Source organism: Amyelois transitella, chromosome 8 (assembly GCF_032362555.1).
Source record: "Amyelois transitella isolate CPQ chromosome 8, ilAmyTran1.1, whole genome shotgun sequence".
NCBI classification, from domain to species: Eukaryota; Metazoa; Arthropoda; class Insecta; order Lepidoptera; family Pyralidae; genus Amyelois; species Amyelois transitella.
This window is the reverse complement of record NC_083511.1, coordinates 11,228,353-11,241,632: the sequence shown is the minus strand read 5'-3', so window position 1 is coordinate 11,241,632 and position 13,280 is coordinate 11,228,353. Positions and strand designations below refer to the sequence as shown.

Below are 13,280 nucleotides of genomic sequence, written 5' to 3'. Positions count from 1 at the left end.
AGATGAGCTTTGTAGGAAAGCCTATTACAGCACGGAGGATTATATTAATGATAAACTTATGTGGCCCGAGCTTGACATAATGGCCTCTTAATGCTTGTGCATTTTTGACATGATGTTGACATAATTTGTACAGTGTGTACATATTTTATTTTATCTTTATTTATTTGACGAAATATCGAATTCGTATTGAAATAACTAGTTCTACATTCATTCATGTTTTTTAATGTAGACAATGTGTATTCGTCCATGATTTAGATTTAAGAGATTTATATTTGTACATTGACGTCCGATGAAAATGCTGCAGTGTAGTTTGTTCCGCCGCTTCTTCTACACATGCGCTTTGGAAGCGGTAGTAGTTATAATTAGATTTAAGTGATGTGACGTCAATAAGTGATACCTTGTATCCAATTTTGAAAATAAATCTATTCTATTCTATTCATGGTTATCCAGTGGCCTGAATGTGCAAGGTTCCTCACGATGTTTACCCTCACCGTAAGAGCGTCGATTACTATTTAAACATAACTTTGAAAATAGTCATTGGTACATGGCCGAGTTGGGATTTGAACCTGTGCCTTTGTGTGCATCACGCATTTTAACCGGACACCTTACCGATTGGACCACCGACGCTCTCGTTTTTTGGCTACCATATCTTATATTTTATGTAGAGTCTAGACCATATTTAAGTTTCCTTCAATAGTTCTAGCATTTCCCATAACACTGCTTCAAACGCCTATAATATTTTTGCTGCCAATCCACTTCTGTTTTGGGTTCTCCTATTAAACTATTTTCACTATTTGAATCACAATTCTATCATTAAGCCGGGCGGCTCTGTCTACCCCGCGGGGGATGTAGACGTAATGATATGTGTATGTGTAGTTATGGTACGTGACTTTGTTTTGTAAAAGTTGGGAGCACGAGATTTATCAAAGGTAGACTTTAAAGTAAGATAAATGAGCAATTATAGAGAATGGAGATTTATATCCTCGACGCAATCGCCGATTCTTCGATTTCGATGGAACTGTGTCTTTTATGTCTAAGGGAAAAACTAGCGGCTTTTCCTAGTTTTGCATAGGTATATCTTGTCCTAAATTTTCCTTGTGAACACCTAAAATTCATCAATTTATTATTCTTTACATCCCGGAGTTCCCGCGGGATTGATTGTTAAGTTACGATAGTTTTTCCACGCGGACGAAGCGGGCACAGCTAGTTCATTATAAGCCAAGTTCCCCTGAAAAGGTGACGGAAGTCAAGGAGTCACATGAGAGGTAGATTTGTTGTTTTTATAGTAGGTCAACAACGTACCTACTTATAAGGCATGCGTTAAGGACGTGTTTTGAACTTAAATCGTTCACCACAGAGCTAAGAAGAACCCGGGCGGTAGTTCACAGCTCTGTGGGCTTCATTACTTACAAGAGTATCTCGTAACACAAGTCTCGAACTTACTTCGAGGCTAACTCAATCTGTGTAATTTGTCCCGTATATATCCTACTACTATTATAAAGGCGAAAGTTTCTATGGATGTATGGATGTTTGTTACTCTTGCACGCAAAAACTACTGAACCGATTACCATGAAATTTGGTATGTAGGTAGCTGAAGACCCAGAATAACACATAGGCTACTTTTTATCCCAGAGTTTCCGCGGGATTGATAGGGTTTCCATGCGGACGAAGTCGCGGGCGGCCTCTAGTCCTACTACTATTATAAAGGCGAAAGTTTGTATGGATGTTTGTTACTCTTTCACGCAAAAACTACTGAACCGATTACCATGAAATTTGGTATGTAGGTAGCTGAAGACCCAGAATAACACATAGGCTACTTTTTATCCCTGAGTTCCCGCGGGATTGATAGGGTTTCCATGCGGACGAAGTCGCGGGCGGCCTCTAGTATTATTATAAATGCGAAAGTTTGTTGTAAGTATGGATGTTTGTTACTCTTTCACGCAAAAACTACTGAACCGATTACGATTAAATTTGGTATGTAGGTAGCTGAAGATCCAGAAAAACATATAGGCTTTTATTCTCATGACTTTACATCCCGGATTGATTGTTAAGTTACGATAGGTTTTCCACGCGGACGAAGCGGGCACAGCTAGTTCATTATAAGCCAAGTTCCCCTGAAAAGGTGACGGAAGTCAAGGAGTCACATGAGAGGTAGATTTGTTGATTTTATAGTAGGTCAACAACGTACCTACTTATAAGGCATGCGTTAAGGACGTGTTTTGAACTTAAATCGTTCACCACAGAGCTAAGAAGAACCCGGGCGGTAGTTCACAGCTCTGTGGGCTTCATTACTTACAAGAGTATCTCGTAACACAAGTCTCGAACTTACTTCGAGGCTAACTCAATCTGTGTAATTTGTCCCGTATATATTTATTTATAAAAAAAAGAGTGTAATCCGCGCCATTGTCGATCGTCACCCGACTCTGAACATTCATTAAGTCTATTTTTCCGAGCAGAAAACATTTGCATGCAAATGAAACATCCTGTTATGAGTTTTCAACCTACTTCGAATAATAGGAGGTTCTCAAGCACGTTCATTTTGGTATTTTTAATGTGTTTTGAATTTTCTTTTCTTTCTTTTTTTTTTTACAAAATGTGGGTATATTTGTGAAAAGGGTTATAAGTGACACAGAAGACGCATTCGTTAGGAGATATGCATACATACCATATTACCACGTTTATATCCCCTACGGGGTAGACAGAAAATAAAATAAGTAAAAAGGCCGAAGGGACGTGAACGAACGTTGAACGTGGTTCAACTGTTTTATTTTAAAGTTGGTCGGCTAATACTATGGTCGTATGGAAATACTTTTGCCTTAGTCGACGACAAAAAATAAAAAATATTTGTCCTGTCTAAATCTTCATAAAGCTATATTTATTTATGTATGTGTGTTTAGTATAACCCTTACACATGTTTAGGCTAGATGTGGTGCACCCAAGTGCTTTTTCCCTTAGTCGCTACGACATCTTCTAGAAAGAGTAAGAGTGATCCTATTCTAAAGTGCCGTGTGGTTCCCGGCACCAATACAAAAAAGAATAGGACCTCTCCATCTCTTTCCCATGGATGTCGTAAAAGGCGACTAAGGGATAGGCTTACAAACTTGAGTTTCTTTTTTTAGGCGATAGGCTAGCAACTTGTCACTATTCGAATCTCAATTCTATCTTAAAGCCAAATAGCTGAACGTGGCCTATCAGTCCGCTCAGGACTGTTGGCTCTGTCTACCCCGCAAGGGATATAGACGTGATTATATGTATGTATGTATGTATTCTAAAGTGCCATTCAATGACACATGTATAATAAGTAAACCTTTGCTGTAAACATCATGGTTGGCTAGACACATTCGTGTCCAAAGATACGTTATCATGATAACGTTGATAACAATTTAATAACAACGTGTTACTCAGATAGTTTTGTTTACGATTCCTGTGGTCCGCATCGTGATTAATATAAGTAATACTAATTTGTCTTTTGTGTGTTCAATTTGCGTCTACATTTTATGGTTAGTATCTATACTAATATTATAAAGCTGAAGAGTTTGTTTGTTTGAACGCGCTAATCTCAGGAATTACCGGTTCGCATTGAAAAATTAATTTTATGTTGAATAGACCATTTATCGTGGAAGACTACTGGATTTACTGTGAGAAAACTAGGAACATGGTAATAATATCATAAAAAAGGCCATTGGTTTCCAATTGAAGTTACTAATTGACATTCAGGTACAGTCTGCGAAAGAAAACCACACCAAGTGCACACTATGTTTTTTCTTGGATTCCAGACCAGTGTTCTTTTATTATATACAGGGTGATTTTTAATTCAACTGCATAAATTTAACTGTTAAGTGTACTCATCTAAAGGATATTTAAAAACGTCAAAAGAAAAATATCGGTTCATATTTATGAAAGTACGAAATAAAATAAAAGTATCAAAATCCACGATCCTAAATACGTCATATCACCCCGGCCGGCGGAAAAGCGACGCGTAAGATTCAGAGGTCAACGACACAATTCATTCAGTTGAGCGATCTCGACAACTCTGTACTTTACTTGATCTTGATACTAGAAAAATAATTTATTTTTCACACATTTATTTACATGTTTAGTTTTAATTTCTTTTTTTAGTATTGGTCTTTAAAAAGCGTGTGACGTTTTGAGGGTTTTTTAAATGTGAAAATGATGACGTTTAATTTAAATAAAAATATGCTCAAACGGCTCAGAAGCATGGGTATAGTCTATGTTTAAAAGGATGCAGTTGTTTTAAATGTCACCCTGTATATCTTATAGATATTATACTAAATCCACAGGAAACAGTTGAATTGTCCTTTGATAACGTTCCAGAAATCACACTGTAGTTTAATTGACCAACATGGACTCTCAGTCTTATCAAGACTCTGTCAACCCTATAAGAGATAAACACGTGACCTCATTTATTAATTTCTTCCGCAGCTCAACAATAGTTCCTACATCTCACCAAGATGTTCGAGGGCGCGGTGGCCGGCATCCTGAACCGGCTGCTGGGCAAATACGTGCAAGATCTGGACACGGAGAATCTCAACGTTGGGATCTTCTCCGGGAATGTCAACCTCACTGACCTGAAGCTCAAGCCTGAGGCGCTGGTAAGAGACTTTAAGGAAGATTCCCTCAGGAGTAGTTTTTCTGTAACATATTGGACCAGAGAAGACAGAAGAGCCAGGATAGGGAGAATCATTATGCTGCCATTAGTTTTGGTTCCCTAATCCACGAGGAGCTCCCTTGGTTCACCTAGATCGCATTTCAGGAGTAGGAATTCAGGTAATTTTGGTTGCTCTTCATTTAAGGCTTCAAAGAGGTACAGATCATGACAAGAGGTTCAAAGGCGTGATAGCCGGCATCCCGAACCAGCTGCTGGGTTAGTACGTTGAAGACCTAGACACGGAGAATCTCAACGTTTGGATCTCCGGGAATGTTAACCTCATCTGAAGATCTGAAGCTAAAGCCTGAGGTATTGGTAAGAAAGTCATCGAAAGTCAAAGGTGTTTGTTCCGGGTGTTACATACATACATACATACATACATATGGTCACGTTTATATCCCTTGCGGGGTAGACAGAGCCAACAGTCTTGAAAAGACTGAATGGCCACGTTCAGCTTTTTGGCTTAATGATAGAATTGAGATTCAATTAGTGACAGGTTGCTAGCCCATCGCCTAAAAAATGAATCCCAGGTTTGTAAGCCTACGGGTGTTATGTCTGTTTAGGAACAACAGGATCTGCTTAAGATCACGATAAAGACTTGACCCTCGAAGCCCTGGCATCATGTGTTCGTGACAAGCTTAAACCATGATCGTACACACAAAAATTGCTGGTAATCTTACGATGTTTTAAGTCACCGTAAAAGCACGTACCAAGATTAAATCGTAGATGTTCTGGTAAAAGGTCAGGTCAAAAGTACCCGAAACCAACGAGCTTGTATTAAAAGAGTTATGAATGTGGATGGAGCGATAGAAGTATTCAGGGATCGTTGCAAGCGGAAAGATGTGGTCTCTGCCTACCCCTCCGGGAAAGAGGCGAAATTTTATGTGTAAAAATGTACGTAAAAGTATCAGTTATTATTACCAGTTCTTACTCACATTGTAAAAGGCATTCTTAACAAAAAAATATGTTAAATATTCGTTTCAAAGCATTCTGTTATGTTGTGTTTACAAGTGATTTTCTTGTTTACTCAACCTTCGCGTGAGGTCGCCTTAGGAATTTCAGTATTTATGGAAAATGTTACAATGGATATTGAACTTGTTTACCTTTTTTGTAAACAGTTGTTCTTTTAATCCACATATTCAAAGTTAAGCTCGTCATTTGTGTATTAACAAACATTTATTTGAAGGTAGATGCCACAAATATACTTAGAACTCTTTACAGCAAGCAGAAAAACCTTATACTTTTGGTCGTCATAAGCTTAGATAACTATATGGACTGATTTGTTATAATCCCCCCACCAAACTCTATTAACCTCAGCAACAAACATATAGTCACGTCTACATCCCTTGCTGGCTTGACAGAGCCAGCAGTCTTAAAAAAACTGAAAGGCCACGTTCAGCTGTATGGCTTTATGATGGAATTGAGATTCAAAAAGTGACAGGTTGCTAGCACATCGCCTACAAAAGGAATGCCAAGTTTAAAGACTATCCCTTAGTCGCCTTTCGCTCAGCTGAATGAATTCAACTTAAAGTTTTTCTGTTTGGTCACCCGGTTGACTGGTACAGAATGCCAAAAGGCATTAAGTCCGTTATTACAAAAAAAAAATGTAGATTAAAAAAAAGGTTATCTAAATTTTTATTGTGCAAAGAATGCCAGACGGCATTAAGGCCGCCTTTTGTACATTTATTTTTATTTAAATAAACAAATGAATGGAAACTGTTCCTGATGAATTGTCTCTTTTGCAGTATGAGCTGGACTTACCAATTGACGTGAAGATAGGCACGATAGGCCGGATAAGTCTGCAGATCCCCTGGTCCGGACTGTACACCCAGCCGGTCATAGTGCACATTGAGGATGTGCTGGTGCTCGTGGGGCCCGCTATATCAAACAGACATTTTGATCCAGGCGAGTGGACGTACACATACATACATACATACATAATAATCACGTCTATATCCCTTGCGGGGTAGACAGCCAACAGTCTTGAAAAGACCGATAGGCCACGTTCAGCTGTTTGGTTTTATGATGGAATTGAGATTCAAATAGTGATAGGTCGCCCGCCCATCGCATAAAAAAGAATCCCAAGTTTTAAGCCTATCCCTTAATCGCCTTTTACGACATCGATGGGAACGAGATGGAGTGGTCCTATTTTTTTTTATTGGTGCCGGGAACCACACGGCGAGTGGTCGTAACTTACGGAATGCTTTAGCAGAAGAGTCTATGTTACCATTCATCTTCTTTATTCTGGTGTTGGTGACCTCTATGGAGATGAGATGGGTGCGCCTTTGGACCATGACCCTGGATTGGGTGAGTCAGGTTTTTACACGAAACGACTCCGCGACTCGAAGCCGTGACTGAACCCTCCACATACAATGCGTCACAATGAGTGGTCCTACTATCAGTCTTCGATAATTTTAAGAAGTGAGGAACCCAAGATAACCATGTCGTGTAACTGGTTTTGGTTTATTCAGGAAGCAGCCATCCACCTTTTACTCTATATATTTTTATGTTATTAGATGTTTTTTTTTGTCACTTATCTTTAAAATAAGACGGTTTCTATGGCGCAGCAGAAGTAAACGTGTCTATGACACCTGAGGTCCCGGGTTCTAAACCCGGCCAAATAATAACGGGAAACGAATTTTTCTGATTGGCCTGGGTCCGTCAATCAATCAATTTCAATCTTTGGTATATGATCAGATGTAGTTATATTCAAAAGACACGGAATTCCTAAATTACCTTATAATTTTAATTACAACAGAAAGGGAGAAACGCCTCATGCGGGCGGCCAAAAGAAAGATTCTACAGGACTTAGAAGCCGAGAGTGAGATCATGAAAGGTCCCCAGAACTTCTTCGAGCACTTGTTCACGGCTATCGTGAATAACCTCCAGATTTACGTGAGGAATGTCCACGTGAGGTATGAGGACTCCATCAGCTCGAAGGATGGACCTTTAGCTTGTGGTCTGTGTTTGCAGAGTCTTTCAATTGAAACTACGAATAGGTGAGTCTCTTTTTAAATAAACTCTTTCTCTTTAAGTATTTTTGGTTAGCTGGCTTTTGTTTTTTGTGCAGTCTTTGCAAGTGCGCGTATGACATACAATCACGCCTATACCCTTTGCGGGGTAGACGGAGCCAGTAGTCTTGAAAATACTGATAGGCTATAGGATAGAGTGACAGGTTGCTAGCCCATCGCCTCGCAATTAAATTCCAAGGTTCTTTAGTCGACTTTTACGACATCGATTGACAAAGAGATGGAGTGGCCCTAGTCTTTTTTTATATTGGTGCCGGGAACCACACGGCAAACTAACTCTCTTAATATTTTCAGCAAATGGAAACCGTCAGTGACCCCACCCAATGCGTCGACTGTCTACCAAATGATGAGAGTTGAATCTCTCTCTCTGTACTGGAACCCCACGGCCACGGCGCTTGATGACAACGAGACAGCCCACATCACGCCCATGCAGTATTACAACTGGAAGCATTACATGCTCACTGGATTAAACAAGTTCTCTATGCATCATGAGGACTTTGAGTTTTGTTAGTATCTCTTTTTTTTTTTACTTTATTTTGGCACAAACAGTCATTACAACATTTTTAAGATAAGAATTACATATTAAATAGACAAATAGCGCCGTAAAATTTAACAAAAAAACATATAAATTATGCTAGTGTGTTGACAACATAGCAATTGACAAAATAAGTAACTGTAATACATTACATAAATAGTTTACACATATAAATTAAAGCAGCATTTACCTAATTATTTTACGATGCTGTTGAAAGTGCTAGGAATAATTTCCTTTTTAGAGTCTGCAGCGATTGCGAGAAATTCTTTCGATGGTCTCATATTAGTTAATGATTGTCGTTAGACTGTCACGTGTGAAACTGTTAGTCTGCCTGTTTAATTATTATCCTGTAGTCGGTATGTAAAGAAGTACACCAATAGAAAGTTAGGTGTCTCTTTCAGTGTCTCGTATGCTTAAAGTATGCGAGATTGCCCACGTTTCGTCAATGCGGTCGATAAAGTGTGCTGGTTGATGGCATGGAGTGTGGCGTAATTTATGTGTTCTCAGTTAAGAACTTGTAGGACTCTTGAATTTTTTTTATAGTATAGTATAGTAAACAGTTTTTTTATAGTATCTATTCTTATATCTGGGTATAGATTTCTCACGTTTCTCACCGGCAATTATAGGGGGAGCAGACATTACGCCTTGCGTTGCATGTTGTTTTAATATCTCTTCTTATTTTTTATTTTCAGTGCTAAAGCCAGTGACGTGCAAAATCAAAGTGCTGATCAATCGTTCTGGAGAGGCACGTGTTCCTAGACTTCTACTGGACGCTGTGCTGGCTGATAGTGCTCTACAGCTGTCTCGCAGACAGTTTCTCTCCATAGACAACCTCCTTGCGTCTTTCAGCAGGATCAAACTGAACAGGTATCAATAATTGGTTGTGTACAAGTTCTTGTGACTCTGTATGGGTATCAAATGATGTTTGTTACAAGAAAGGGTAAACTAAGCCTTATAATTTACTATATTAGGTAAAATTATAGGAGCACTGAAATGATGAGAAACCCCGAGAAACATATCTTAAGATACCGTTGATACTGAGACACGAGGAAAAATGAAAAGCAAAATAACTTAAAATTATGAGAAACAATGAGAAACGGAGACTATGTGCCTCAGTGAAAACTGACAACTTAATACGGGATAGTAAGACTGAGAATCGTTTGATGAAAATGATGATTGAGATTGATGATGATGACAAACATGAGATTATACAAATGAGGGATAGATAGATAAATCTCATGTTTGTAATAATTTATTTTTCAGGAAATACCGCCACCTTCACCCTGGGGTGCCACTAAGCAAAGACGTAAAGAAATGGTGGCTCTACGCATACAACGCTGTCTTAGAACAACGCGTGCGCCCGTTCACATGGGCGTCAGTGCGGAAACACAGGGAGAATTATAATGAATACAAACAGACCTATAAGAGTACCTTGAGGAGTCCCAATGACACGGAACTGAAGCTGGACCTTCAGAAGTGCGAGGACAGCCTCCCGATTGTGTCTGTCGTCATTGCGCGAGAGCACGCTAAGTTCGAGGTTAGTTATTAATCATTTTGGACGTCCTTAATTTGATCAAGATACGTTCGTCTAAGTCTTCCCACTCCAACCTTTCCCTCCACACTCTCCTTGTATATCTGCTTAGTCAACCTGTTTAAGTGGTAAAGGGTCAGGTCAAAAGTACCCGAAACCGCCGAGCCTGCATGAAGAGAGTTATGAATGTGGATGAAGCGAAGGAAATATGTAGTGATCGTGGCAAGTGGAAAGAAGTAATCTCTGCCTACCCCTCCGGGAAAGAGGCGTGATTTTATGTATGTATGTATTAATCATTTTGTTTGTAACTGCATCATTTGGCTTGTCTTAAATAAACCAAATTTGAACTGGTCCAATTGAGAATATGGCAAAGATTGCTGGAAAAATTCAGCTTAAGTTGATACATATAGTCACGTCTATATACCTTGCGGGCTAGACAGAGCCAACTTGAACATACTGAAAGACCACGTTCACCTGTATGTATCTCTTTATGATGGAATTGAGATTTAAATAGTGACAGGTTGCTATCCGATCGCCTACAAGGAGTCCCAAGTTATATAAGCTCATCCCTTAGTCGCCTTTTACGACATCAATGAAAAAGATGGATTGAATCGTTTTATTCTTAAGTTTCGAAAACCACACGGCACTTCTACTTTACCCACTACATAAATTTGTTTGCCTTTTAATATCTTCCAGTTGCTGACACAAGAACCAGATCGCATTCAAGTCGTAGAAAGCGAGATAGACTGGTGGCTGCCCACGCTCGACTCTGACGAGGAAGAGAAACACCGCAGCTCCCTGTGCGTCAAGTCTGAGCGGAGTCGAACCCTGTGGAGCCATCTGTCCAGCCCTGAGAAGAAGAGGGTTTGCGAGCTGATTGGTTACGTGGAGGGGGAACCCAGGGATGCTTCTAAACAGTTTATTGGTCAGTTGAGTTTAAGCCGTGTCGCTGTGTGCCGTGTGGTTCCCGGCACCAATACAAAAAAGAATAGGACCACTCCATCTCTTTCCCATGGATGTCGTAAAAGGCGACTAAGGGATGGGCTTACAAACTTGGGATTCTTTTTTAGGCGATGGGCTAGCAACCTGTCACTAGTTGAATCTCAATTTTATCGTTAAGCCAAATAGCTGAACGTGGCCATTCAGTCTTTTCAACCTCCTCTGTCTACCCCGTAAGGGATATAGATGTGACCATATGTATGTATGAAGACTCGGTGGTCGAATTGGTAAGGTGTCCGGTTAGAACGCATGTTGCGCATAAAGGCACCGGTTCGAATCACGACGCGGCCATGTACCAATTACTATTTTCGAAGTTATGTACATTAGTTTGAATACTAACCGATGCTCTTATGGCGAGGGAAAACATTGTGAGGAAACCTTTACATTCAGGTAACTGGATGTGTAACCATATGATCCAATACGGGTTAGGTTCCCCTGCAAAGGTTGCGGAGGTCAAAAAAAAAATACATAGGAGATAGGAGTCGCTTCGTGTAAAAATCTGACTCACCCACTCCAGGATCCATGGTCAAAGGCATACCCCGGGCTCCTCTCTAGAGTGGGAGGATGCAACCGGGGACTAAAGCCAGGAGGAAGAAGGAGTTTATAGTTTATTTGCCGTTAATTCCGTAGCTGCGCAATATGGCGAATGAAAATGACGTTGGAAGAGGACGGCATGTAAAGACTTAAAGAAGTAAAGTAAGCTGAACGTGGCTTTATAGTCTTTTTAAGACTAAGGCTCTGCTAACCCGCAAGGGACATAGACGTGATGATCTCTATGTATGTAAATAATTAATAGTTCTTAACGTCTGAGGACGGACGAAACCGAGAGAAATAAATAGTTTTAAATAGTTGTAAAAATGACAATTTATAATCTGTGGGATTTTCAAAAAGCTTTACTCAAAGGATATGTTTCGCTTTCGTGAGAATTCTCAGGAATGTAAGTTTGGCTGGACCACTGCTAGCACCTGGGCGACCGAGCGGAGCTTTGTTTTTTATTTCAGTTCTTGTAACTATAGGTATCATCTCCTTTATATTTTCAGAACACAAATTAAACTTGACGTTAGCCAACTGTTCGCTAACCTTGATGAATAGGAGCAAGGAAGTGCTGGTCGTCACTCTCACTCAGTTCCTCGCCTCGTTGGAAACAAGACCTTCTGCTAAAGCGTATAAGGTAAAGATTAATATTTTCTTTAATTGATTTTAAACTTTTGCGTTGCTGTAAATGATTTTAAACTTTACCTGTATTAATTATAAATAGTATAATGCAACCCATTATACTATTTATAATTAATACAGGTATTAAACGCGCATATAACGTACCTAACCTTTCTTGAATACCAAAAAAATCTTAATAGTGTTATTTCATTGTACGTTTTCCCCCTATATTCTATGGGGAGCTGACGATACACGTGCCGAATGGTCGCCCTGTTCTGTTAACCTGAAGAACCTTGCTTGAAAACGAAAGTACTTAAAACCTTGCTTGTCAGGTGTCATGCCGCGCAGAAAGCATAGTAGTGGAGGGGGTGACGCGCGACGGCGAGCTGGCGGCGCTGGTGAGCGGCGCGCGCGCAGGCGCGGCCGCGCTGCTCGCGCTGGACTTCGACAGGAACCCCGGGGACGCCGACTACGGGCTCTGCTGCGCCGTGGAGCCGCTGGAGTTCCTCTACATTGAGGTAATTGTAAAATCCCACAAAAACATTTCATGTTAAATGTTGCCAATCGTATTGGCGGGGGCACTACCGTGCCCCCAGATACATAGATATTGTGCAGTGTAGTTTGTTCCGCCGCTTCTTCCACACTTGCGCTTTGAAAGCGGTAGTAGTTATTATTAGATTTGAGTGATGTGACGTCAATAAGTGATACCTTGTATCCAATTTTGAAAATAAATGCATTGCAAACAAATGCATTGAGATGAAGATGTTTGACGATTGATTTAATTTTTATAAAGGTCTCATAACTCAAGGTCAGTGTGGACTTCGAGAGCTGGGACACTTCCAAAACCGTTCGATAACCATTGACCACCCGATGGTAGATGTCGCTCAGGTGGCAGACGTCAGCAAGTCTGTGCTGGCATATGCTATGAGCACAATGTATCAGACATTGTAACCAGAATCCCACTTTTAATATCTCGCGTCGATGATTCAAAACCTCAAGTTGATTGGTCCAGTGTCATCTCCGAAGTAATTCTTTCTGTTCTTGACAAAAGTACTATTTCCTAACAGCACTCCTTCACTGAGCTGATAAACTTCTTCCAAACTCGTGCTATGACCAAAGATCTGCTGAAGGAAGTCTGCCAGGTGACAGACAATGCCGCGGGCGTCGGCAAGTCTGTGCTGGCAGACGCTGTGATCAGTGAAATTCTTGGGCACATTGTGCAATACGTTGATAGGATGCTCCCTGATATAGGTGGAATATTTATCTGCATTCGTCCTATGGTCCCAGGACATTATTGATCATAACATGCCTGTAAATTCCCCAAAAGTAAAACCTGTAGAAAACACACTATAACATACATAG

At 40.2% G+C, this 13,280-nt stretch overlaps 1 protein-coding gene across 3 annotated transcripts in view; it reads left to right on the top strand.

The window, feature by feature from the left end:
- The window catches only part of LOC106134098 (intermembrane lipid transfer protein Vps13), a 68,924-nt gene that overhangs the window by 626 nt on the left and 55,018 nt on the right, over nt 1–13,280 (top strand). For 2 of the 3 annotated variants that reach the window (XM_060945529.1, XM_013334057.2), the window contains exons 1-10: nt 3,401–3,500; nt 4,444–4,613; nt 6,415–6,574; nt 7,428–7,668; nt 7,993–8,204; nt 8,926–9,100; nt 9,497–9,770; nt 10,461–10,689; nt 11,804–11,934; nt 12,251–12,436. In XM_060945529.1, coding sequence (XP_060801512.1) covers nt 4,473–4,613; nt 6,415–6,574; nt 7,428–7,668; nt 7,993–8,204; nt 8,926–9,100; nt 9,497–9,770; nt 10,461–10,689; nt 11,804–11,934; nt 12,251–12,436 — 1,749 coding nt within the window. In that variant the 5' untranslated portion in view covers nt 3,401–3,500; nt 4,444–4,472. Of the gene's footprint in view, nt 1–3,400; nt 3,501–4,443; nt 4,614–6,414; nt 6,575–7,427; nt 7,669–7,992; nt 8,205–8,925; nt 9,101–9,496; nt 9,771–10,460; nt 10,690–11,803; nt 11,935–12,250; nt 12,437–13,280 lie in introns of those variants that run through there. The other variant, XM_060945528.1, reaches the window with a different exon arrangement.